Raw genomic sequence first — 26,416 nt, 5'->3', positions numbered from 1 at the left:
TTCAATAACAATCGCACGGTTTTGCGGTGCGGTCGCAAAACACAGACACTAAACTTATTACTGTGAACAGAGACGTCAACGAACGAACGGACAGATCAAAACTTTGCGAAAATAAAGAAAGTAAACTTTTTACTCGAGGAAAGACTTGAACCAATGACCTCTCGTTCCGCAGCTGCTCACGCTGACCACGGCGCTCCTTAGTTCACACTATCCTTGACGTTACCTATCTTGCGCATGGACTATTCAGTTTGTATATTTTGCTTATTTTTTTCATAGTTCCACACAACTTCTTCCTGTTTTCTCGATTGATCTGTGTTCAGTTTTTCAAGGCCTATCCAATGTGCCAACTTATAACTAAATCTGAGGGGGGTGCGATGGAGAGGTTCCCTTGTAAGATCCTATGCACTTTGTATCCTGTATCTGACACTAGATGGGGTAGAGTGATAGAAACCGCTTATATTGAGAAAGGAAACTAAACATAGGAGGTGTCTGACTCTAGCGCGGTATATTTCCGTCTTAGCAAACAGCTGTTCTAGTCGTATCGTTGCTCACTTTATTTTCCACACTCAGTGAAGACACTACTATTCGTTCTGTAACTGTCGAAACATGTGTGCCCCCGGCATGTTACTCACACCCCCCAACGCGGAAGTTTCCAGAAATTCAGACACCACATGTCAAAGGAATACCAGGTGGAGCAACAGAAATCAAAGTTTGTCATGCGTATCGCATTGCACTTGCGATAAACATTTAAAAACTTCGGTTCCCATGTCAGACTGTTCGTTTTGGAGTCCTTTAACCTGAATCGTTTCGAAAGAAAGGCGTGGATATACACTGTGAAGAAATATATGTGATAATGGAAAAAATGCAGAAACCTTAAATTCTTGTTTTCGACATTCCACGCGAGTAGAGCCGACGCTTCGTTTGGTACGAGGTAAATGAACGTGGGGCCCAAGGGACAGATTTCCGTGTACGTGGAATTTTTCCCAGCGTCGTCGGCGGTGATGAGGGCTCATTTGCACTTGTGAACTGTGTCAAGATGTGGGAGCGTCCCAGAAGACAGCTGCGAAAACAGATGTGGCACGCATTGTCAGCAGGAACTTATTACATGTGCAACAGCTCTGGCCTAAGTACCCAATAACGCCGTCTTCGCTGCCTTTTAGTTCTAATTCCTAGTGAATGTCTGCTGTAGTATTCAGGGGTTGGTAGTTCGCTTATTAGTATAAAGACTAGTCCCGAATGGCATTATGGGCTGCCCTTTCCAGAATCATGCATACGACAGCGTTGACACACAGCTACTAGAACATTCGTTATTGTGAAATGAATGCATACTAAATAAATCTCAAGCAAAAAAATTACGCACTAATTAGGTAACGCATAAAGAATGTGTAGAATGATCATTTTCATATAAGTATTGGAAAAGTTTCGCGTACTTGAATACAGTAATCAAGTGGGCCCTGCATCTCGTTTGGGAGATAGATGGAGATCTGAATATGAAACTTAGTTGTATCTGTGTCGGTGTTCATTGCAGATTTGAAGACCTATGCTTGTGAATGCATATCTAAAAATTTCTAGATTTGTCGAACCTGCTTCTTAGCTAGTGTCAGAAGTACTATCGATTGCTCATAGAAAGAGAATTTTATGTTCCTGATGAGACAATGAAAGAGTTAAATAGCGTCTTTCCAGGGTCCAGCTACACACTGATTTAATCTACTATTAAAAAACTGTAGCGGCGTTCGTGTTGAAGTGATAATTTAGATATATTACCAGGTACGGAAATATTTTGACAGCAGTGAAAACAGGTTAGAGGTGAAATATGTGGCATAAATACATGTCTGCCTCCAGAAAGACAGCGTATTCATAGCTGCCAAACATTAAATGATATGTAGCGTCGAAAGCTTACATCAAGGCTCTGCAAACGGAAAGTTAGCAGACAAACGTAATTTGAAAATAGTAGCCTGACTCGGTGATGATGAGATATGTTAACAGGCAAGATTCGGAATGCTTCAGTCTTTAGAATAAAGCATGCACACTTCTTAATAGCATCGTAGATGACGATCCAAGATTTATGACGTTGACTGAGTGCTTACCAGCGGTGACCGAAAGGAAATGGGAATTACTTAGTTACACATTTTGTATTTTACAGAACACTGACAAAGTTGCTTAACTTTCCAAAAGAGACAATCGGATCTAATGTTTCTTGTTCTAATATTTCACTCATTGAGTTTTTGAATTCGTCCGAAGTTAAGTCCATTAGTTGTTGTTTCACTTATTCAATGTGTTGAGAACTATTCCACTGCGTAACTCTTCATTCTACGCCAAGGGGTAGGGGGTCATATCCGGTGAGTAGTGTGGTTGCAAAAGCATTGTTTTCTTTTTTTTTCGCCAAAGCTGCATTACACTCAGCGGTATGTGGTGTGGATCGTTGAATCATGGAGGGGTCAGTTCTTTGGTCGTCGTACTGTAGGTATACGCCATCATTTTAGCACCTGAAGGCACCGACGCAACATGAGCGGACACTCCTGTGTGTGAAGTGCGCCAATCACAAATAACATTGTTCTATACCGTTCCATTGTTTTACAATGCTGAGTCGCTGCCTATTCCTTCATTAATGCTTTGGCTAGCAAAGTAGTGAGTTGTGTTGTTCAAAAATGTGTGAAATCTTATGGGACTTAACTGCTAAGGTCATCAGTCCGTAAGCTTACACTCTACTTACCCTAAATTATCCGAAGGACAAACACACACACCCATGCCCGAGGGAGACCCCCGGACCTCAGCCGGGACCAGCCGCACAGGCCATGACTGCAGCGCCTTGGACCGCTCGGCTAATCCCGCGCGGCAGTCGTGTTGTCATACGTCCGAGTGAGCAGCAGTAATATAAAAAAAATAGCAAGCCAACTGAGAAAAAATTTACGATCGGTACAAGTCAATGACCAGATTCCGAGCTTGCAGCACAGTCCCACAATGAAGCAGTTATCCATGAGGTAATTGCTAAAGAAATAGGTGGTTGGCAGGGATCTGATGCAACTGCGCTGTTTAGTGCTTCGAGTGAGTCATTACTATCGAGTAACACTTGTGTGCGGCAACAGAGTGATACACTGAAAGGTTTATTTTATTATTGTTTAATTAAAAAGTGATTAAGCTCATGTAATGTTAGTTTATTTTATCTTTCTGTAATAAAACTAAGACTGATCTTAATAATTTTGTTTATACATGTTTATCTTGGTAGCATAAAGTACGCTATTCTTTACTTGTGTACAAAGTGCGCCACGCGTCTGCTCGTGTTATGTAAAACGCTGCACCCGCTCGAGGGCTAAAAGTAGCTCCTAGCGGAATAACAGAACGAGGTCATGCAGTAATCAATACACCATAATCGGCCATGCATTTTTTTATGTTTTACGGCTTTTCCTAAATTATTTAGGTGGAATTTCTAGACGGTTCCATTGAAAAGGCGATGACCAGTTTCCCGTCTCATCCTTCACCAGTTCTAATTGTTCACCCTGTACGTCTCTAATGATCTTAACGTCGACGGAGCAGGGATCCTTTATCATTGTTATTATTAATATTCTTTCTTTTTAATTATTATTAATTAAATTTAATTACCTGTTTCATGATCAAGTGGCAATACTAAAGAAATCTTATGGAATAAAGGAAAAGTAGTAAGTGGAACATAGTCTTCCACTTCACAGAGAGTTCGCAAGTATGTTTATCTTATTAACAACGAACTTAAAAACAAAATAATAATACAAGTGCAACTCTTGCCTGTACATGCCCTAATTCTACGAAGAGCACCAACTAAGCGCTAATAGGTGAAAATATAGCGATCGGTAGATCTAAATCTCCCTTTGCGTAAGACGTAGTCACAGACATGTATTTAATTTAGAACTCGCCATTTCTAGCAAGCTCCCTTACTACGTTACTGAAACAATCTGTTTATAACGTCTGTGATGTCTTTGATTGTAAGGTAGGGCGGAGGGGTAGGATGTACCGCTGAACTCCGACTCTACAACTCCTGACATCCCTGGCTTACCTTCTCCTCCTCCTCCTCCTCCTACTACTACTACTTTTCTACTACTACTACTACTACTTCCTTCGCCTACTCTTCTGTCTTTTTTATTTTTGCCTTCATCTTCCTCTACTGCATATCTTATTTGTATCAATAAATTTCCATGTTTTTTGGTTAGCGCCTCCTTTTTTACTTTCAAATCAACATCTATAGCTTTATTTTTTTCTTCGTTTCAGCGACTGCTTTGCTCGACGAAGAGGAAGGAGAAATCCCGGAAAAGGTACGCCATGTCTTCAGTTTTGTGTCATTTCATTTTACTGTACTTATTGTGATGTCTAAAATGCACCAGCGAGCAGTGTAGTATCCAATAAGTTCCTTTATTCGAACTCCAGCTATTCATCGAAAAATTATTGTGTGTTATCCTGTAAGCAGCCTGTAACAGAGCTTCGTTAAATTTTATGCCTCTCCCAATACATAATAGGTTTATGAGAGTAAAACTGGAATACTATGTGCTCTAATTAGAGCAGACATTTTTACAACCTTTCAGCGAATGATGACATTGGTAAGCACTATATGCAATTCTTATTTGTAACTATTTTTCTGTTAGAGTGGAGGAAGAATGATAATAACACACAGACTCCAGGAAAAAAAAGGAAATAGAATGTAGATACAGCTTAATAAAGTGTAAGCTGTAACTTTGTTTGTAGCAGAATAATATTACAAAAATGTTTATGTCTGTTTTGTATTGCTGAACCACGACGTTTTCAAAACAGTCTTTCTCTGAGTTCATATAATGCGAAAAAAGGCTTCCAACATGCCATTTGCGTAGAGGTCAACTTGGAAGTGAAAATGAGTTTCAGGAAAGCCACCTAATCAAAGTGACTCTAGTAGTTATCTTATCCGGTACCTTGTAAGCAGACTGGTATGCAAATTGCAGCGACGCCTGCCTTTGTATATACTCACTCAAAGGTAGTTGTGAAACATGAACACTCACGGACATATTTAAAGTTTTCTGTCCTTCCTAACAGTTAAGCACAGGCTAACAAGTAGAAAAGTCGAAAGTTTTTTCACATTCAGCAGAGACGTTGTTCGTAGGACGTACAACTGCAATTCACAATATGGATTTACTGTATTATTAGCTATGTATTACACACATGAATCACGGACAAAATGGTTCAAATGGCTCTGAGCACTATGGGACTCAACTGCTGAGGTCATTAGTCCCCTAGAACTAAGAACTAGTTGAACCTAATTAACCTAAGGACATCACAAACATCCATGCCCGAGGCAGGATTCGAACCTGCGACCGTAGCGGTCTTGCGGTTCCAGACTGCAGCGCCTTTAACCGCACGGCCACTTCGGCCGGCGAGGATGGCATCCTCTTCGGAAAAATATTCCGGAGGTAAAACAGTTCCCTATTTGTATCTCCTAGTGAAGAATACTCAGCGAGATATCGTCATAACGAGAAACAAAACTGACATTCTACAGGTCGGAACGTGGAATGTTAATCTGTTGGAAGGTTAGAGAATTCAAAAAGGGAAATGGACAGGGTGCATAGAATGAAGTTAGATGTTGTGGTAATTAGCGAAGTGTGGTGGCAAGAAGAACAGGTCTTTTGGTGAAGTGAGTACAGGATGTAAATACAAAATCAAATAGGAGGAAACAGGAATGCGGGGACACTACTACGAAAAGCACAGTGAACGTATTATCGTAGCTGACACACACCACAGTAGTAAAAGATTGTAAGCAAACTAGCTCTGCAGACGAAGAGATTGAAAGAATGTATGATGAGATAAAAAAATTATTCATTTAAATAAGGAGACGAAAATTTAATTGCGATGGGGGACTGGAGTTTGATAGTAGAAAATGAACAGAGGGAAAACAATTAGGAGAACATGGTCAGGGGGAAAAAGAATGAAAGAGGAAAACCATCTAAAAGATTTTAACCCAAAGCTAATTCAATAATTAATAATATTTAGTTTAAGAACCATGAAAGAAGGCTGTATACGTGAAAAAGACCTGGAGACACTGGAAGGTTTCGGACTGATTATCTAATGGTTTCAAAACCAGATTATAGGCTGCGAGATATTTACAGGGGCCAGTGTGGACTCTGACTATAATTTATCGGTTGTGAATTGCAGATTAAAAGTGAAGAGATTGTAAGAAGGTAGGACATTAAGGAGATGAGACCTGGAGAAATTGGAAGAACCAGAGGTTACTGAAAATTTTAGAAGGAATATTCGTCATCAGTTGACTGAAACAGGGCGAAGGAATGCAGTGATAAACGAATGGGTAGCTTTGGGAAATGAAGTAGTGAATTCAGCAGAGGGTCAAACAGATAAAAGACTAGGCCTATTAGAAATCTTTGGGTGACACAGGATATATTTAAATTGAGGAAAGAAGAAAATATGGAAATACAGAAAGTAAAGTAGGTGAAAGAAAATATAAGCATGTACAAAATGAGGTTGGCAGAAAGTGCAGAATGGTTAGCGAACAAATGAAAGGCTGTAGAAGCAAGTATAACTAGGCGAAAGACAGATACCGCCGATAGAAAGATTAAAGAGATCTTTTGAGAGCAGGAAACAACTGTATGAATATCAAGATCTCAGAAGGTAAACTATTATTAAGCAAAGAGGGGAAAGCTCAAAGGCGGAAAGAATATATGGAAGGACAAAACACTGAAAAATATAAGTCGAAACAAGGCTACTGGGGTAGACGACGTTCTCTCACAATTTTTGAGATCCTTGGGAGGGCCAGCCGTGATAACACTCTTCCATCTGGTGTGCAACATGGACGAGGTAGACGAAGTACCCTCAGATGTCAAGGAGAATGTAACACAGGCCAACGATGGAAAAACTTTTTTGCTGAAAATACCTTATTCTTGAGTTCTTTAGGGTGGTAAATCCAAATATGATACTTAAAAACTGTATCACCCACCATTTCTTCACATTTTACAGTTAAATTTATTAAATTAAGCGATTTTTAAAGAAATTAACAGCTTTTATATAGTTCAAATAATTTAAAAAGGAGGTGTAATGAATGTAGATGACGTTGGTAGCACTGTTGAAAAACATTTTCTGGCAAAAAAGGTCGATTCTTTTTTGTGTTAACAGATGGTGTTTTGTTTACTGTCAACCTAACCTCACTTTTCCGTTTCCTGTACATGCGTTCAGTACAATGTCTAATCGTGGTTGTAAAAACTCTGCCGACAGTTTCTGTTATATTTGTGGTGAATTTGTGATTAAAAAACACCAAAGAAACATTACAGACTCTGTGAAAAAGATTTATCTTTCATACTTTGGATCTAAACTTGGTGATCAAGATAAATCTTGGGCACCACATAAGGTATGTTATGTGTGTGCTGAAGAACTGAGAAAATGGTCCAAAAAGGAGAAAAAAGCCTTTAGGTTTGCTGTTCCTATGGTATGGAGGGAGTCAAGAAATCATTCCAATGATTGCTACTTTTGCAGTGTTGATATTACTGGTCATAATTCGAAAAACAAGAAGATAATAAGATGCCCTATCTACCGTCCGCCATTCGACCAGTAGGGCATGGTGTAGATTTGCCGGTTCCTGAGCCACCAGATGATTTAAATTCTATTCCAGCAAAGTGTATTTCTGATGTACCATCTGATTTAGATGAACGAGATGATGATGAATTCCATTGTAATACAGAAAGTCTAGAGCCCAAGTTGTTTGCTCAGACCGAGCTTAACGATTTGGTTAGGGATCTGGGCTTAACGAAAGAAAAAGCTGAATTGCTTGGCTCTAGATTAAAATAAAAGAACTTATTGGCAGTTTGAAACAGTATATACGTGTTTTTTTCAACAAGAAGGTGATTTAGTGTACTGCTGAGATGTTCCCGGTCTGATGAATGATTTTGGTATTGAATACAAACAAGAAGACTGGGGGCTGTTTATTGATTCATCCAAAAGTAGTTTAAAGGCAACATGTATGCATCTATACCTGTTGGACATTCTGTACATATGCAAGAAAGATATGAAAACCTAGAAATAGTGCTAGATAAAATAGGCTATTCTGCTCATGGTTGGTTGATGGGTGGCGATCTAAAAGTATCATGCATGCTCCTTGGTCACCAAGGTGGCTTTATCAAATTTCTATGTTTCTTGTGTGAATGGGACAGTAGGGCTAGGGGCCAACACTGGTGCAGAAAGAACTGGTCTGTGAGGGGGCCATTAAAACCTCGTAAGAACATTATATGCAAAAACCTTGTATATCCTAAACACGTACTCCTACCACCTCTACATATAAAGTTAGGCCAAATGAAACAGTTTGTAAAGGCTTTACCTAAAGATGGACCATGTTTTAAGTATCTCTGCCAAAAGCTTCTACACCTTTCAGAAGCTGAACTAAAAGAAGGCATCTTTGTCGGACCTGACAGTAGAAAATTGATGTTTGATGTTGACTTTGAATCCACAATGGCCTTAATTGAGAAAGAAGCATGGGTACCATTCAAGCAAGTCGTTACAAAGTTCTTAGGACATGAAAAAGACCAAGAGATTCTATTTTAGCTACAATGTTAATGAAGTTTAAAACTTTAGGATGTTTATTAAGCCTGAAAGTATACTTTTTGAACAGTCACCGTGATTACTTATCAGACAATATGAGAGATGTTAGTGAGTAGCAAGGAGAGCGTTTTCACCAGGACATTAAAGTGATGGAAAAACGCTACCAAGGTCGCTGGAACACCAACATGATGGGGGACTACTGTTGATCACTTCACCGAGAAGTTCAACAAGCGACTCATTGTAGAAAAAGCTTCACAAGAAGCTTCAAAGAAAAAAGAGAAAGAAAATACAAACGAATTCCAGCTGACAAGTGAAACCTGTATTAACAGATATCATTGTTTTAAGTAGCTTACTGTAAATACAAATGATGCTTATATTGTAACAAAGCATTTCATTAATTTCCCTTGCCGTATAACATAGGATTTTTAAACTATATAATAAAAAGCATATATATCGAAATCTATGGGCGATGCAAAAAAACTAAGGCTAGATTTGGATTCAGCTTATAAAAATCTATAAAGATCAGCTATCAAAGTAAAAAAAGTTTTTCAAAAAACATTTTCGTTGGCCTGTGATAATCATTCCAATTCCAAAGAAAGCAGGTGCTGACACGTTTGAATATTAACGAACTATCAGTAATAAATCATGGTTGCAAAATACTGACAAGAATAATCTAATTCACAAATGAAAGGAAAACTGATAGAATCCGACCATGGGGAAGATCAATTTCTATTGCGGAGAAATGAAGGAATTTTCGAGGTAATAGTGACCCTACGAGTTCTCTTAGAAGATAGGTTAAGAAAACGCAAGCCTATGTTTGCGGCATTTGTAGACTTAGAGAAAGCCTTTGACAATGTTGGCTGGAATACACTCTTTAAATTTATGAATGTAGTAGGGGTAAAGCACAGGGACAGAAAGATTATATACAACTTGTACAAAAATCCAGACGACAGTTACAGGAGTCAAGGGGCACGGTAGGGATGCAGTGATTTAGAAGGGAGTGAGAGAGGATTGTGGCTTATCCAGATGTTATTTAGGCGGTATATGGAGCAAGCAGTGAAGAAAAGCAAGGAGAAATCCGAAGAAAAAATTTAAGTTTAGGGGGAAGAAATAAAAACTTTTAGGTTTGCCGGTAGCACTGTAATTCTGTCAAAGACAGAAAAGAATTTGAAAGAGCAGTTGAACGGAATGGATAGCGTCTTGAAAAAGAGGTTATAAGACGAGTACCAACTAAAGTAAAACAATGCAGTGTAGTCGAATTAAATAAGGTGATTCTTAGGGAATTAGATCGGGAAATGAGTCTTTAAAGTTAGTAGACGAATTTTGTTGTTTGGGCAGCAAAATAAGTGGAAGGTGAGACCATATAAAATGGGTACTGGCTTAACAAGGAAAACATTTCCGAAAAAGATAAATTTATTAATATTGAACGTAAATTTAATTTATGATGGGAAGTCTTTTCTGAAGCTATTAGTCTGGATAGTAGCCCTGTACTGTACTGAAGCGTGAACAATAAGCAGTTCAGATACGAAGAGAATGAAAGCTTTCGAAATGTGTGCTACAGAAGAAGGCTGAAGATTAGGTGGTTAGATCACGCAACTACTGAGGAGAAAATAGATCAATCTGTGAAGAAAAGAAATTTATGGCTCAGTTGACTAAAAGAAATGGTCAGTTGGTAGGAATCAAGGTATTTCCAGTTTGGTACTGGAGAGAACTGTTGGAGGTGAGTTGTGGAGGGAGACCAAGGGACGAATATAGCAAGCAAGATCAAATGGATGTAGGTTACAGTAGTTATTCAGAGATGAAGAGGCTTGCACAAGATAGATTAGAATAAATAGCTAGATCAAATCAGCCTTCAGACTGAAGACCACAATAACTCTACACATATCTTCTCTTCATTGTTAACTGCTAGGGTCCATAGAATTCTAAGGCACGTCATTAAGATCGGCAAGTATTCTATTTTGCTCTCGCTGAATGGAAACAGTGAGGTACATTAATTTTTATGATCTCTCGCTCCATAAACACTGGCTTTACCACAGTGTGCCCTCTGGTGTCTTCTAGCCTGTTCTATTCTCAGGCGTAATGAATTATCGTATTATGCCATACTCCGTTGTCATCTCGTGTCCACTAATTATTTGCTGTAAGAACGGTGATCAACTGATCTATTTCTGCTGTTAAGACAATACTTACTGGTGTAGTACACATCGTATTGCCGCTTATTTTCGTGTTATGCATACTCAGTATTTTTCCTGCACTTCATGTTGGCAGAGGTAAAATGTGTGACGTTCCGTCTCACATTTCTCATGAATGCGATACTGATAGTAAAAACTGAAAAATGTTAAGAGTTACATACGTAAAAGCTACTGACAGATACAGCATCCACTGAAAACTTCTATTACAGAAACAAATAAAAAAGAGCATTTTTTCGGTACAGTTCTTTTCACAAGAAGAGAGTGAAATAGTCCTCGATAAAACGTCTTCAATTGTCAGAACTGCTCTGAGGCATAGAGACACTTTAAAGAACCTTAGACGTACAACTTTACTCTCGTGGGCACTGCCCAATCAAATCGTAATTTTTCGTCTGTCTTTGAAGAGCATTTCGATGTTATAGTGCAAAAATAAGATAGGAAGACCAGTGTATACTACACCACCAGAAACAATAATCTTGGCGCATTTCTGCACCTACAATTTACAGGGTCCTGGAAGGCACAATTAAGGTACTTTAATGCTGAACAGATACGATGCCCCACCCATTTTGCAATACAATTGGATGTTTGAAAACGAAGTTGCATTTTATGAGGTTGAATAACAAGTACACTATTTTATTCTTGTCAGTAGAACAAAAATAGTGTACATGTTATTCAACCTTAAATATGGAATTGTACTGCCAAGAAGTAACGAAAGAATCCATAAGTAAGAAGTTGCAGTTGCCACTATCCAAAAATCAGGATCGTTCGAGAGACCCCACAGGTTAATTCATTCATCACTGCACAGCTCCAAGACGTTGGTTAACCCTTGCAGTGAGTGTTTAGTAGTAGCTCTCAGGTACCGCATGCGCTTTGTCTGTATTCGGTACGTGAAGATGCGGTTCAATGTTTTGTGAATTCCTGCAACTAAAAAATTAATGCTGGCCCATGAGGATGGATCTTTTTGTCAGAAGACACGAAAGAAAAATGTTAGATAGTCGATTTAGATTTGAGTGTAGCAGATATTAATTTTAAGAAGTAAAGGGAAAAAGAAATGGAAGTTTTTTTAACGTACATCTCGACAGAAACCTTTAGTGCCGCTGTTGAGAGCTCGTCAGTCCATCAGGGACAACGTTCTACTTACAACAAGTGCCTTCTCCTGCCGGGCCATTGTAGCTGCTCCACGTGCGTCCACCTAATGTAAACACATGAATTATCCAGCACGTCGTTTGCATTACAGATAAAATGCCCAGTTTCCTCTCTCATGCCCTTCGGCAATTTTCTCGCTCTGTTTACAGATGCTGAGACAAATTTGTCATCCAGAAGTACGTCATGTTTGTAACAGTTGCAGCTATCTCCCCGCTTTTTCGATTTTCAGACAATATGGTTGTCAACGAACTCTTAGATATAGGAATATCACATCATGTTAACCTGTAGTTAGTGTTTTTCAACAACACAATTGAAACAAACACACAAAAGTCGTCTGTTTTCTACTTACAGGGTAATTATAAAGTCCATCAAGCATTTTAAAAAGTTGGTATACGTAAATGGCTGAACATAACGTAAGAAATGACCAGTGCGTGAGAAGCAGAACGTGATGCCAGCAATTTAGTTTGAAAAATTGCCGACAGGGAGTTATCACCGTAGTTGCTGAAAATTGCGGCGAAACAGGCAGAGAAAGCATTTTGTGTGCTAGAATTTGCCCGTTGCCAATCGGTAGGGAATGTGCAAACAGCTTTCTGTGGCAACTTTCACAAAACGCCACCAGTTTACAAAGCATAGTGAAGTGGTATAAGAAATTTGAGGAGGATGGTTTTTTGTATGACGCAAAACGCATGGTGCAAAACACTGGCAAGTAGCCTTTAACATACAGAAATACAAAGCTGTGTATTTCACAAAACATAAGAGCGAGGTCTCGTTTGGCTATGGGATTAAGGACTCAACTAGAGTCAATAACGTCACACAAACATAAGGAAGTGATAAGGTGTAGAGATAATAAATGAAACGATAACATATGCAGGTAAAGCATTTGCAGGCTACGGCTCATTGGTAGGATATTGGAAAATTATAGTTTGTGTACAAACGCTATTGCGTACGGTCCATATTTGAATATTGCTCAAGTGTAGAGGATCCACGTGAGGTAAGACTAAAAGGTGACTTACAGCGTACACTCTTACAGTGAAGGGCGGCGAGAGTTACAACACGCTTGTTTCACTAGCGAGAGGGTTTAACAGAAATGTTGTGAAATCTTAAATGCGAGCCACTCCAGCATAGAGGCCGTACATGTCACGAGAACTTGCTTACATTCAAGAGTTGTCCTTCATGGTGGAAACAACGAATATCTCGTAGAGATCGAGCAGATACTTTAAACGAATAACAGAACGCGCACAGGCGTGCAAGCTGTTACTCTTCCCGCGTTCCATGCGTGAATGGCAAAGGAAGAAATTTTAATACACTGAAGAGCCAAAGAAACTGGTACACCTGCCTAATATAGTGTAGTGCCCCGGCGAGCACGCAGAAGTACCGCAACACGACGTGGCATGGACTCCACTAATGTCTGAAGTAGTGCTGGACGGAACTGACATCATGAATCTTGCAGGGCTGTACATAAATCCATAAGAGTACGAGGGGATGGAGATCTCTTCTGAACAGCACGTTGCAAGGCATCACAGATATGCTCAATAATGTTCATGTCTGGGAGTTTGGTGGCCAGCAGAAGTAATTAAACTCATAAGAGTGTCCTGGAGCCACTCTGTAGCAATTCTGGATGTGTGGGGTATCGCATTGTCCTGCTGGAATTGCCCAAGTCCATCGGAAAGCACAATGGACACTAATGGATGGAGGTGATCAGACAGGATGCTTGCGTACGTGTCACTTGTCAGAGTCGTATTTACACGCATCGGGGGTCCCATATCACTCCAACTGCACAAGCCCCACACCATTACAGAGCATCCACCTGCTTGAACAGCCCCCTGCTGACATGCAGGTCCATGGATTCACGAGGTTGTCTCCATACCCGTACACGTCCATCCGCTCGATGCAATTTGAAACGAGACTCGTCCGATCGGGCAACATGTTTCCAGTCATCAACAGTTCAATGTCGGTGTTGACGTTGCCAGACGAGGCGTAAAGCTTTGTGTCGTGCAGTCATCAACGCCACAACAATGGGCCTTCGGCTCCAAAAGCCCATATCATGATGTTTTGTTGAATGATTCGCACGCCCAGCGTTGAAACCTAGAGCAGTTCTGTCACGCTGAACGTTTTTCTTCAGTCGCCGTTGGCCCCCTTCTTGCGGGATCTTTTCCCGGCCGCAGCGATGTCTGAGATTTGATGTTTTACCGAATTCCTGCTATTCACGATACACTCGTGAAATGGTCGTATGGGAAAATCCCCACCTCATCGCTACCTCGGAGATGCTGTGTCCCACCGTTCGTGTGCCGATTATAACACCATGTTCAAACTCACTTTAATCTTGATAATCTTCCATTGTAGCAGCAATAACCGATCTAACAACTGCGCCAGACACTTGTTTTATATAGGCGTTGCCGACAGCAGCACCGTATTGTGATAGTTTACATATCTCTGATTTGAATACGCATGCCTGTATCAGTTTCTTTGGCGCTTCAGTGTACATCGCATGACGAAAAATGTGAAGCACTCAGAAGACATGGTCGGATATCACTGTAACTTTGCAGGTTGCAATTCGATGTGACAAATAGAACGGCCCTCAGACTGCCTCCGTGTTGTGTTCAGTGTGTTACCTGGCCCGGTAGGGTATATAAGTGGCGTGAACAGCGTCAGATCTTAATCGATACCGAAACGCCGCGTGCTCGTACGAGACAGCATTATCAGCATCTGGAAGAGTTTCAAAGCAGCCTCATTGTGGGTCTCCACTTGGCCGTTGGTCGAATCGTGCAGTAACCAGATTTCTGAGGCATTCGAGCATGACAGTGGTCCATTGTTTGACTGCATGGGAACGTGAAAGTGAGATCGTGCTTACTCGTTGTCAAGGTTCTAGTCGACTACGTCTGACCACAGGAGATAATCGTAATGCTGTGCACCGAGCACGTCCTTCATATCTACGGCTGCAATTCGAGAAAGATTACTGGATTCCCTGAAACATTCTGTGTCATCCTGCACGATTGATCAGAGACTAGTGGCAGCCGGACTAAGGGATTGCCGCCCCTGCGTAGGCTCTTGCGTAGGCTGCTGTAAACACCACGACACAAACAACTCAGTTTGGAATGACGCCGTGACCGGGGAACACGAATTGCTGTTGAATGGCGTCGCATTGTGTTCAGCGATGGATCTCAGTTCAGAGCTACCCCGGATGAATGTTCAAAAAAATGGTTCAAATGGCTCTGAGCAGTATGGGACTTAACGTCTGAGGTCATCAGTCCCCTAGAACTTAGAACTACTTAAACCTAACTAACCTACGAACATCACACACATCCATGCCCGAGGCAGGATTCGAACCTGCGACCGTAGCGGTCGCGCAGTTCCAGACTGAAGCGCCTGGAACCGCTCGGCCACTCTGGTCGGCCCCGGATGAATGTCATCGGCGACCATGGCTGCGATATGGGCACAGGTTCTGTTCGCCCAGTGCTGTGGAGAGGCACAGCTGTATTATTTCAGGAGTCGTGGTGTGGGGAACTATCGGCTATGATTTCAGGTCACGGCTGGTCGTGACTGATGGAACTATGACGGCACAGCGAAACGTCATGGATATCCTGCGTCATCATGTGTTGCGTCATCATGTGTTGCCTCTCATGCGACGGTATCGTGGTAGCGTTTCTCAACAAGAAAATGCTCTATGAACTGTCTGTGTGATGTGGAGGTACTTCTGTGGCCACAAAGATGCCCAGATCCGTGCCCGATAAAGCATGTGAGATCAGCTCTGTTATAAACTCCAACCCAGAGTCTGAGTTTCAGGAGAGGATACCAGCAGCTTTATGACACCGTTCCACACCGAATCAGTGCATCCAGGCCATAGGGAGTGCAACATCATACCGCAAAGTGAACTCATATTGCCAAATTCTGTGTAAAGTTGACAGTCTGCTGTATCTGCGGTGGTAGAGACAAAACACGAACGATATACCTCAATTTTTACCTCAATTTTTTATTGGTGAAAAGCCAATAAACAAGAACTTTGTTGATGTCGACAAAGTAGTCAAAACAAAACAATTTAAGCAAGAAACGAAGTATGGATCCCATTTCGGATCTTATAACAGAAGATTAACAAAATAAAATGGTTTCCTCACAAATCTCTCTCCCGGGAAGGACCACCAAAGAAAAGAGGGAAACGGAACTACTAGAGAGGTGTCGGCACAGCATTACCACAAACCTGTCCAGGGACGCCAGACCATTGTTACACGACACTCTTGAGTCACAGTCCGAAGCTACCACTCCTAAAGATCCGGGTTACCAGCAGACAGGGCGCGTGGATGTTGCGGCCTGGATAACAGATCCTTACAAGTGGGGGCATTGCACCAGCTTATAAGGCCGATTGGCGGATCTTCTTTGACTGTTTTCGATCACGTGAGTGGCGTAGAAAAATTGTCCGCTTGTTTACCGTGCCCTCTAGCGCTGCTGTCGATCCGCTTTGCTCGGGTACCGTGTCCTGGCGGCCGTTGGCTGAGACACGAGGCTTTGTTTTCGTCTGCGGCAGTGGCCTCGATCGTACGGTAAACATCTGCTTTGGTTTCACTAGCTGTGTTGGAGGCATCCCGCATCTCTGTTCTGTCAAGCGGGATGCCGATGTCACAGGCGGTCGGGATGGACGCTGCACTTTCAACCCGTTAAGTTTCATTTCGTTTCCCCCTCCCTTCTGCGTGCTTCACTTTTTTTGTCAGGCAGTGTATATGGCACAACAAAAAGTGCCTTCTGCCACACGCTTCACAGTGATTTACATACAATATATGTAGATGTAAATAAGCTATATGTACTGAGGTCGTGATCCACGTATTTCTTCTGCAAATTGTGTCAAATGGATATCTGTATCGCTTGGATGACTTCAGTGGTTCGTGTGTAGTGTAGGATGAAGAAATGAAGGCTAGCGGTCAATATTTCGTCGGCGGCGTGGTCATTAGAGACGAAGCACCTGTAAAGTGGGCAAGATGGTGAAGAAAACTGTCCATGACCTATTGACAGTAAGCATTCAGTGTTTCTTTGAAGTGATTTAAGGAGAGTCGTGAGAAGCCTATGTCATAATTCCTGTATGGCGACCTGAACCTCGTTTCTCCAAATACCAGCCGGGTGACTTAACCGTTCTACTACTACTATTTGCTGTTGTTTTTATGTTGTTAGAAACTGTTATAGCAAAGGAAAGAGAATATGAAATCTGGTGCCGACACTTTCTTGTTCCTCTCGCATAACACCAAAGACACCGCTGACTTTAACGTGTTTTTAAGACGGACGAATCACTACCAATATAAGTACTCTTACTTCATGAGATACTGTGGCGAGGTTTGTAACAAAGAACAGGGAACGAGTCTTAAGTTTGGTGATGAGGATCATCTGTTCTCTCCTTGAAACCCGAATATTAATGAAGTGAATTTCGTACTATCAAGATTCCCACCAGATACATCCAGAAGGCTTCAAGTGGGCTTTAGCGAAGCCAGCTGCGGAGGCAGGTAAATGAGATTTTTTTCGAAGAAAGAATACTGGGGCCATCAGCTGTACAATTATAAGTGCATTCTTTACCGGATCCGATTGTTACAACCATCTTCACAGCATAAAAACAGTGTACATCGATGGATCAAGAACATATTATTGTAAAATATGACCCAACCAGATGAAGAGTTATAACCAAGTGTGATTTAGTGTAACTCTGCCAAGTCATAGAACATTTATATGGACTCTCTTCAAAGTATTATGACAGTTATGTATGTTCTACATTTTGTTGGGTCATATTTGACGAAAAAGTATTTTCGACCCATTGATTTACCTGTTTTTCTCCTGTGAAGGGGATTGTAATAAGCTAAAGCAGTAGAATATAAACATACAAATGTACAGCTGATAGTACAAATATGCTTTTTTAAGAAATACTTAACAGCTATGTATAGTCATCTACGAAAAGTTTTAAGATCAATGGGAGTAAGTAAGAATAGTCATCCTCGTACAACGTCCTACAATTTTCTTCTAGGTTGGCTAAATACGCCGGCCAAAGTGGCCGAGCGGTTCTAGGCGCTTCAGTCTGGAACCGCGCGACCGCTACGGTCGCAGGTTCGAATCCTGCATCGGGCATGGATGTGTGTGATGTCCTTAGGTTAGTTAGGTTTAAGTAGTTCTAAGTTCTAGGGGACTGATGACCTCAGAAGTTAAGTCCCATAGTGCTCAGAGCCATTTGAATTTGACTAAATATCTAGACTGTCAACCATAAGAACTTGCGCATGTTCAGTCAGCGTTACAGAAGTCGTCCGATGTAAGACAACCAAGCGCTGCCAGACTTGAGCCGGGGAGGAAGCGCGGCGCGACGACATGAGATACGCCACCTATCACCTCGCGCCTCTCACCTCTTCTCTCAACTCCACACAGTGACCGGAGAAGACGCCACCACCTACTTGTAGCCGGGTGCTGGACGGTCTGCTTGTAAATTTGTAGATGCTTTCCTCGAAAATTATCTGCAAAATAGCTCTGACATTGATTTCTCAAGAAAGCGCTCCATAAGAATTTGGGCTATTAACCGAAGAACAGTCGCAACCATAGAGCTGAAGCACTGTTGTTAAAACCTCCGTTCGGGCTCCTAGACCTGTAATTCTTTTCTTTCTCTTGCCGATAGTGATGGCGGTTACTTTAGTAAGGCCTTGGCCGATTTCCCCTTCGTTTCATTGTTCACAAGAGCCAGTTTTCTATCTCTAATAAACTTGATGTCGGGAAAATTGTACGCTCTAAACTTCCTTACAGTTGTCCCAAGACTTCCAATTTAGTTTTTTTTTTTTTTTTTTTTTTTTTTTTTTTTTTTTTTTTTTTTTTTTTTAAGGTACAATTTCTCTGTGAATACTTAATAACGCGTTGGCCATTTACGTAAATAGACTTTTTTTAGTCTGTCTGTAACAGTATTTCACATATGTAATCCAGCCACATACATAAGTACACTACTGGCCAGTAAAATTGCTACACCACGAAGATGACGTGCTATAGACGCGAAATTTAACCGACAGGAAGAAGATGCTGTGATGTGCAAATGATTAGCTTTTCAGAGCATTCACACAAGGTTGACGACGGTGGCGACACCTACAACGTGCTGACATGAGGAAAGTTTCCAACCGATTTCTCATACACAAACAGCAGTTGACCGCCATTGCCTGGTGAAACGTTGTTGTGATACCTCGTGTAAGGAGGAGAAATGCGTACCATCACGTTTGCAGTTTATCGCGATTGCGGTTTATCGTGTCGCGACAGTGCCGTTCGCGTTGGTCGACTGTTAGCAGAATATGGAATCGGTGAGTTCAGGAGGGTAATACGGAACGCCGTGCTGGATCCCAACGGCCTCGTATCACTAGCAGTCTAGATGACAGATATCTTATCCGCATGGCTGTAACGGATCGTGCAGCCACGTCTCGATCCCTGAGTCAACAGATGGGGACGTTTGCAAGACAACAACCATCTGCACGACAGTTCGGCGACGTTTGCAGCAGCATGGACTATCAGCTCGGAGACCACGGCTGCGATTACCCTTGCCGCTGCATCACAGACAGGAGTGCCTGTGATGGTGTACTCAACGACGAACCTGGGTGCACGAATGACAAAACGTCATTTTTTCGGATGAATCCAGGTTCTGTTTACAGCATCATCATGGTCGTATGCGTGTTTGGCGACATCGCGGTGAACGCACATTGGAATCGTGTCTTCGTCATCGCCACACTGGCGTATCACCCGGCGTAATGGTATGGGGTACCATTGGTTATACGTATCCGTCACCTCTTGTTCGCATTGACGGCACTTCGAACAGTGGACGTTACATTTCAGGTGTGTTACGACCCGTGGCTCTACCCTTCATTCGATCCCTGCGAAACCCTACATCCCAGCAGGATAATGCACGACCGCATGATGAAGGTCCTGTACGGGCCTTTCTGGACACAGAAAATGTTCGACTGCTGCCCTGGCCAGCACATTCTCCAGATCTCTCACCAATTGAAAACGTCTGGTAATGGTGGCCGAGCAACTGGCTCGTCACAATACGTCGTCTTGATGAAGTGTGGTATCGGGTTGAAACTGCATGGGCAGCTGTACCTGTACACGCCATCCAAGCTCTGTTTGACTCAGTGCCCAGGCGTATCAAGGCCGTTATTACGTCCAGAGGTGGTTATTTCTGGGAACTGATTTCTCAGGATCTATGCACCCAAATGGCGTGAAAATGTAACCACATGTCAGTTCTAGTATAATATATTTGTCCAATGAATACCCGTTTATCATCTGCATTTCTTCTTGGTGTAGCAATTTTAATGGCCGGTAGTGTATGTCTATTCAGTAGAGTAGGAGGAGCTGACAAGTAGAAACTGTATCAGTTTGTTTTTATAATTTTCATTATCTACCAGCTTCTTTAACTCGCAAGGAACGTACTCAGTTTTTTGTGGTGACATACATTGCTCTCTTCTTTCCAAGAGTAATGTTACTTTGTGAAAAATGGGGGCTATGAATGCTACTATTTGTGTATATTACTATCATTTTAAAATTATGCCTAATGCCTCAGAACAAACTTCATAAGCAAGTAAGTCTATTGCGTATTTGTTGTGAATATGCTTAGTTTTTTTAAACAGATGCCTACATGAAATTCGAGGATAAACACTAGATAATATCCTTACTGCACGTTTCTGTGCGACAAATTCTTTGTGTCTGCGTGTGGGATTGTCCCAGAAACTTGTATTATCGTCCACTGATAGTAACTTAATGAAAAAATTGTATCTTCAGGGTGCCAGAAATGTTAACCACATATGGTAAAAATCTGTTTTAAATTTAACTAGGGAATAAGACACTTCGTCTGGTACCTTCAACCCCCACGAGCCTTAACATGAGGCACACTATGTGACAAATTGAAATCTGCTTGAATCTGTCTTGTAATGCAATGCAACCATTTTAAAAATTGTTTAATGTATGCCATCAGAGCTGAACCACCTTGCATTTAACTACAAGCATCAAAGACGTGCAGCGACGAATTTCTTGCTCTGAGATACCTTCATCATACGGGTTTACAGTCACATATGTTTACTGAGACTTAGTTGCTTCCATTTCTATCTTTGAAAGATGTCACTAGCCTCACCTCGAGAAAAGTTGATAAAGGAAGCCATGAGTCGTGCACGCGAGTCATCATTACGCTGCTCTTCTTACCTGCATATTTCAGCATCTACGATAAACAGCTGTTTGACTGACTTTTGCGCATCCTCAGTTCTGTGTGTGGCTACATATTTCCCCATAATTGTGGATAAAAGACGTTTACATAAAATCATTAATTCGATGGCAGTAAGAATTGTATTAAAATTATTAAAACTGTTGCTAGCCTGGATAACTCTGCCGGTACGAACATCTGCCGCGAAAGGGGAGGTTCCGGATCCGACATCCCGTCCAGCTCACAGTTTTAATCCGCCGGGAAGTTTCAAAACAGCGCACACTCTGCTGTGGAGTAAAAGATATTAAACATGTGTTAAAAACTGTATTCTTTACTCCCCGACCACAGTCGCGAAATACAACAACGTGAATTGTAATTCACGACACCTAGAGAGTCTGCTATTAGTACTAAATGAGATTTGATTTCGTCATCCATCGACAGCTATATTTCTCCACAAGGGGGAAAATCCATTTCTTACTGTCAGCAAATGATCCTATTTCGGGAATGATCTCGTGCTCATGATCTTCCTATACTTCATTGTCAGCACGACACATCCATAAGGTGTTGGCAAGTGTTGCGATCATGTGTGTAACCTGTATAAGGATACGCTACCAAGTGTGTATCTCGTGCGGCGGATAATACATAAGCGGGAGGTACAATAGACTCAGTATGATTAGCTAAAAATTATATCAAAAGAAATGGTGGAATCCCATTGGTGGCAAGTTAATGAAGGTGACAATTGGACCTGCTGCTCTTACCGTACGTTCTCTCTCTACCTTCATATAAGTATTTGCTTACCTGAAAAGATCTTCCATGACTGTGGCAGCATCAGGGATCGGAACCTACGAGGGTGGTTTGATAGATCTGATAAAAAAGCAAGGGAAAAAACTCACCTTACTTCTCGTCATAGTCTCCTTTGAGGGGTATACATTTAATTTAGCAATCCTCCAACTTTTTCATCCCATCGGAAAAATAGGTTCCGCCAAACTGCAAAATACTCGTTGACTGCCACAGTCACATCCTCATTTGATGAAAATTTCTTCTCTTCAAGCCAAACTTTCAAGTGAGGGAAGAGACAGAAGTCACTTGGGGCTAGGCCTGGCGGATGCGGAACCAATTGAAAGCCCAATGCATGCACTTTCTTCAGTATTATTGCTAATGTGTGGGATGGTGCATTATCCTTGTGAAAGAACACTTTTTGTGTGCCAATCTTCGTCTTTCTTCAGCTAACGGAAGTTTTGAACGATACAACAATGAAGCATAATAGTGTTCAGTTATCGTTTTGCCTTTTTCCAAGTAATTTATGAGGATTATTCCTTGGGAATTCCAAAAAATAGTGGCCATTACCTTACCAGCTGATAAAACTGTCTTTGCCTTCTTCGGTGCGCTTTCACCAGCCTTTGTCCATTGTTTCGACTGCAGTTTTGTTTCTGGTGGGTTTCATCAACAGTCACAAATTGGTGCAAAAAGTCCTGCGGATTTTGATTAAACATTGTCAAACATTACGTTGAAATTTGTGCCGGAAGCGTTAATGGTAGACTGTGAACAGTCGCAGCATGCTCCTCGCACACAGCTTCTTCACAGCCAATTTTCAGTGCAAGATATTATGCACGCGCTCAGTTGAGATGCCTCCATTGCCAGATATCTCACTTCATCCAGTTCTGTTTTGATTTGTGCAGCAGTCCAACACTTTAAATGAAAATGTTTAATAATAGCACAAAACTCGGTTTTCTCTGTTTTCAATCGCAGCTGACACACTGACCGATTCAGAAGGCTGTCAGGAATGAACTGTACGCTGTTAATTTAAAAAAAAAATCTTTATTTCTCAATACATATATGATACATTACAACCCACCACCTTATACAATTAGTGGGTCCTAGTTGATACAGTTGGGTGTTAGTACTACAGCTTACTCTATTAGTTTTCTATTGCTCTCACTATGGGCACTACTCTTTTGTCTTCCTATGTTATTTTATTCTACTTATACTAAGCTACTTCTACCTGCAGCGTTACAAATGTGCCAGCAAAGTATAAACCTACGTTGTTGGCCCTGTTCACCGAGCTAATCCCGGTGAACGTGCCCCTGGCACCGGGCTGGCCGGAGTTGTAGATCGCTGCAGCACTATACTAATGTTTTTATCCTAACTTATCCTACGTCTAACCTATCCTAACCTAGTGTCAAAATCGGTGAGTGTCTCAGATCGGTAGTTGGGCGCACCCCCCCCCCCCCCCTAATCCAAGGCGTGGCGGATTCCAGCCGTGAGGCGGCTGGCGAAGTCCACGCCTCGGCGGAACAGGTCAGGTGCGCGGAGTCAATTTGGGTGTAGTGAGATCTTAGTCATTGTTCCTGAGATATTCCCTTATCACTTTGAGTGAGATCTCATTGGCCAACTTGTTTAAGATTGTGAAATGGTCTTCATGCCTGAGCAGGTGATACGTGTCATGGTGTGGTAGTTGCTGGCGAAATTGCGCCGCTACGTCGTCGAAGAGGCGGCACTCATACACCACGTGTTCCGGGGTGCCTGGTGTGGCCCCACAGTCACACGCTGGTGTAGCCCGTTTCCTGAACCGGCATAGATATCCGGGTAAGGTCCATGACCTGTGAGGAAGTGCAGCAGTCCTCGTGATGGTGTGAAGTGTTTTAATTGCAACCTTTCCCTGATATTGGGCAGCAATTCATGTGTTCTACGACCGGTTTATTCATTATCCCATTGTTCTTGCCAAAGTTCTTCCCCCCTTCGTTTGATTTCTATTTTGTTCCCCACGTAAATCCCCATGAGATCAACTATTTTATCCCTGTTACCCTTTTTTACCCAGTACCATGTTGCCTGTTCCCTGATTTTTATGTCAAGCGGACAGAGCCCCATCAGTACTGTTAGGGCTCCTCCTGGTGTTGTTCTGTATGCCCCTACTGATCTGAGTAACATGTTCCGCTGCACTCTTCTCACAGCCATGGCAGGCATAACCCTCGTGAGTCTGTGGGCCCAGATTCCTGATCCGTACCCTACAATTGATGTCAATATGCTGTTATGATATAATTTGATTAACTCTGGCGGTAAGTGAAATCGCTTGTGTTCAATGGCAATTAGATTATTTAACGCTTCTAATGATTTTTGTGTAACGATGTCAATGTGTGATGCATAAGTCCACCTCTCATCGACGATTACGCCCAGGTATCGCGCCTCATGGCGTCGAAGAACTGGTGAGCCATCTATCCTTACAGTTGGATTTCTAGCTAATTGTCCTTTTAGAAGTAAATATGTAGATTTTGTTGGGGAAATCTTCATTTTGGACATGTGGCACCATGTACTTAGAATTGAAATGGCCCTTTCAATTTTTGGCTCTAAGTCTTCGCGACTATGGCCACCAACCAGCAGGAGGAGGTCGTCCGCGTAGGCTATGCCCTGTAGCACATCGTCGCTGTTCTGAAGGTTATCCAAAAGGGGTTCCATATTAATATCCCAAAAGAGTGGCCCCAGGACAGACCCCTGTGGACACCCCTTATTGATCTTTTTACTTATTCTCCCGCTAGGGGACGATAGCCAGACCTCCCTATTCTCACAATAGCTCCTGAGACAGCCATATAGCGACCTCGGGCACTCCTTCTCTCGCAATCGGGAGAAGAGCGAGGGCCACCACAGGTTGTCAAAGGCGCCACTGATATCCACCATGATGCCGACCACGTATTTGTGCGGGGTAGAGGCACAGACCACCGCAGCCAGGGCAATAGCATCAGACGCCGATCTCCCAGACCTGAAGCCGAATTGTCTGTCACTCATCCCGCACAAAGCTCGGTGTGCTGCCAGTCTGTCTGCCAGCAACCTCTCAAAAAGTTTCCCCAGTGTGTCTAGTAGACAGATGGGCCTGTAGGACTTAGGTTCTCGTGGATCTTTGTCTGGGCTTTTCTTGATTATTACTACGTTTGCCCTTTTCCATATTTGGGGGAATTTCCTGAGCCGCAAACACTCGTTGTATAACTTTGTGAGAGGTGCTACCAACTGGGGGGCCAGGAATTGCACCACCTCTGCAGTGATGCCGTCTGGGCCAGGAACCTTGCCTTTTTTAAGGGCATTTATCTGTGTGGCTACTTCTTCCTCAGAGAAGGGATATACCATGTAGTTATTCCGGTATTCCTCTTCATCTTGTCTCTGGATCTGCTGTTGTGCCTCGGAGTCATCATTCTCGTCATCGTCAGGCAGCAGGACACGGAGGAGGACCTCAGCAGTTTCCTGCCAGGTCTCCGTCATCCTGCCCTGATCCCCGACGGTGGACAGCACCATGGGTGACCTAATCTTTTCCCGTACTAACTTGTACGGTACACCCCATGGGTCTATAGCTAGTTGCGTCTGTACATATTTTTCCCAGCTCTGTAGCCTTACTGCTTTAAGCTCTTGTTGGAAGTGCTCCTTTGCCTCTCTGTATCTTAGCAACCAGCGTTGCTTTTCTTCCCAGACGACACTCCGCTGGTAGTACCTCCTCGCCCTCCTGACCGACTGGCGCATCTGTCCCAGTTCAGCTGACTATGGTGACGGAGAGGCCGCTACGGCTCTCCTCCTGGTTGGTACGGCAGCTTTCACCGCCCTAACAACTGCTTTCACCAGCTCCTCGGCGTATCCTTCGACATTTTCGTCACCATCGGGCAATGTCGGTATTTCACACTCCCTCGCCAGGCGGTCCCAGTCAGCTCTATTGTAGTTTAACTGTGTCTCCCACCCCATGTCCCAGCGGCACTCCTCGTCTCCCAATGAGAATGTGATGAGATTGTGATCACTAGTTGTTACCTGATCCCAGACCATCCAGTTTGTTACTCTGGTGGCGAGATTGGGCGTGACCAACGTGACATCAATGTTCGTGCCCTCGCCCCCACCTCCTGCGTAGGTGGGCGGGTTTCCTTGCTTATTGGCGACCATTAACTGTAGCGCCATGATGGTCTCCTCGGCCCTCTCTCCTCGGTCGTCTCGTGTGCCGCTGAACCACAGGGGGGACTTAGCATTTATGTCTGCTGTGATAACACATCGACGTCCCCGCAACGCCGTGGTTACCTGTATGAGCTTGTCTAAGAATTCATCTATTGCTCGGCCGTACTGGAAGTACATGTTGATGATGTACAGTACTCCGGCTGGTGTTTGTAGTTCCACGACGTTGCAGTGATCGTCGGAGAACTGGGAGAGAACTGTGGCTCTTAGTGCTTTGTTAATGATCATTATAGCTGCTCTGGGTTCTGCTACGCTGTGAATGACTTGCCAGCCTGCTGCCGCAAATGGGATTCGCCCAGCCAGGGAGAATGGTTCCTGCAGACAGAGCACATCCAGACTCCTCTCCTCCACGACTCTGCGGAGTTCCTGCATGACTAATTTGCTGTTATGTGTGTTA

At 42.6% G+C, this 26,416-nt stretch overlaps 1 protein-coding gene across 2 annotated transcripts in view; it reads left to right on the top strand.

Moving 5' to 3' along the window:
• The window catches only part of LOC124795504 (peptide transporter family 1), a 347,550-nt gene that overhangs the window by 106,863 nt on the left and 214,271 nt on the right, over nt 1–26,416 (top strand). For both annotated transcript variants that reach the window (XM_047259564.1, XM_047259565.1), the window contains one exon: nt 4,240–4,283. In XM_047259564.1, the coding sequence (XP_047115520.1) occupies nt 4,240–4,283 (44 nt within the window). The remainder of the gene's footprint in view (nt 1–4,239; nt 4,284–26,416) is intronic.

This window comes from Schistocerca piceifrons, chromosome 4 (genome assembly GCF_021461385.2).
Source record: "Schistocerca piceifrons isolate TAMUIC-IGC-003096 chromosome 4, iqSchPice1.1, whole genome shotgun sequence".
In the NCBI taxonomy this organism is placed as follows: domain Eukaryota; kingdom Metazoa; phylum Arthropoda; class Insecta; order Orthoptera; family Acrididae; genus Schistocerca; species Schistocerca piceifrons.
The sequence above is the reverse complement of the archived record's forward strand: the minus strand, read 5'-3'. Positions and strand labels throughout refer to the sequence as shown.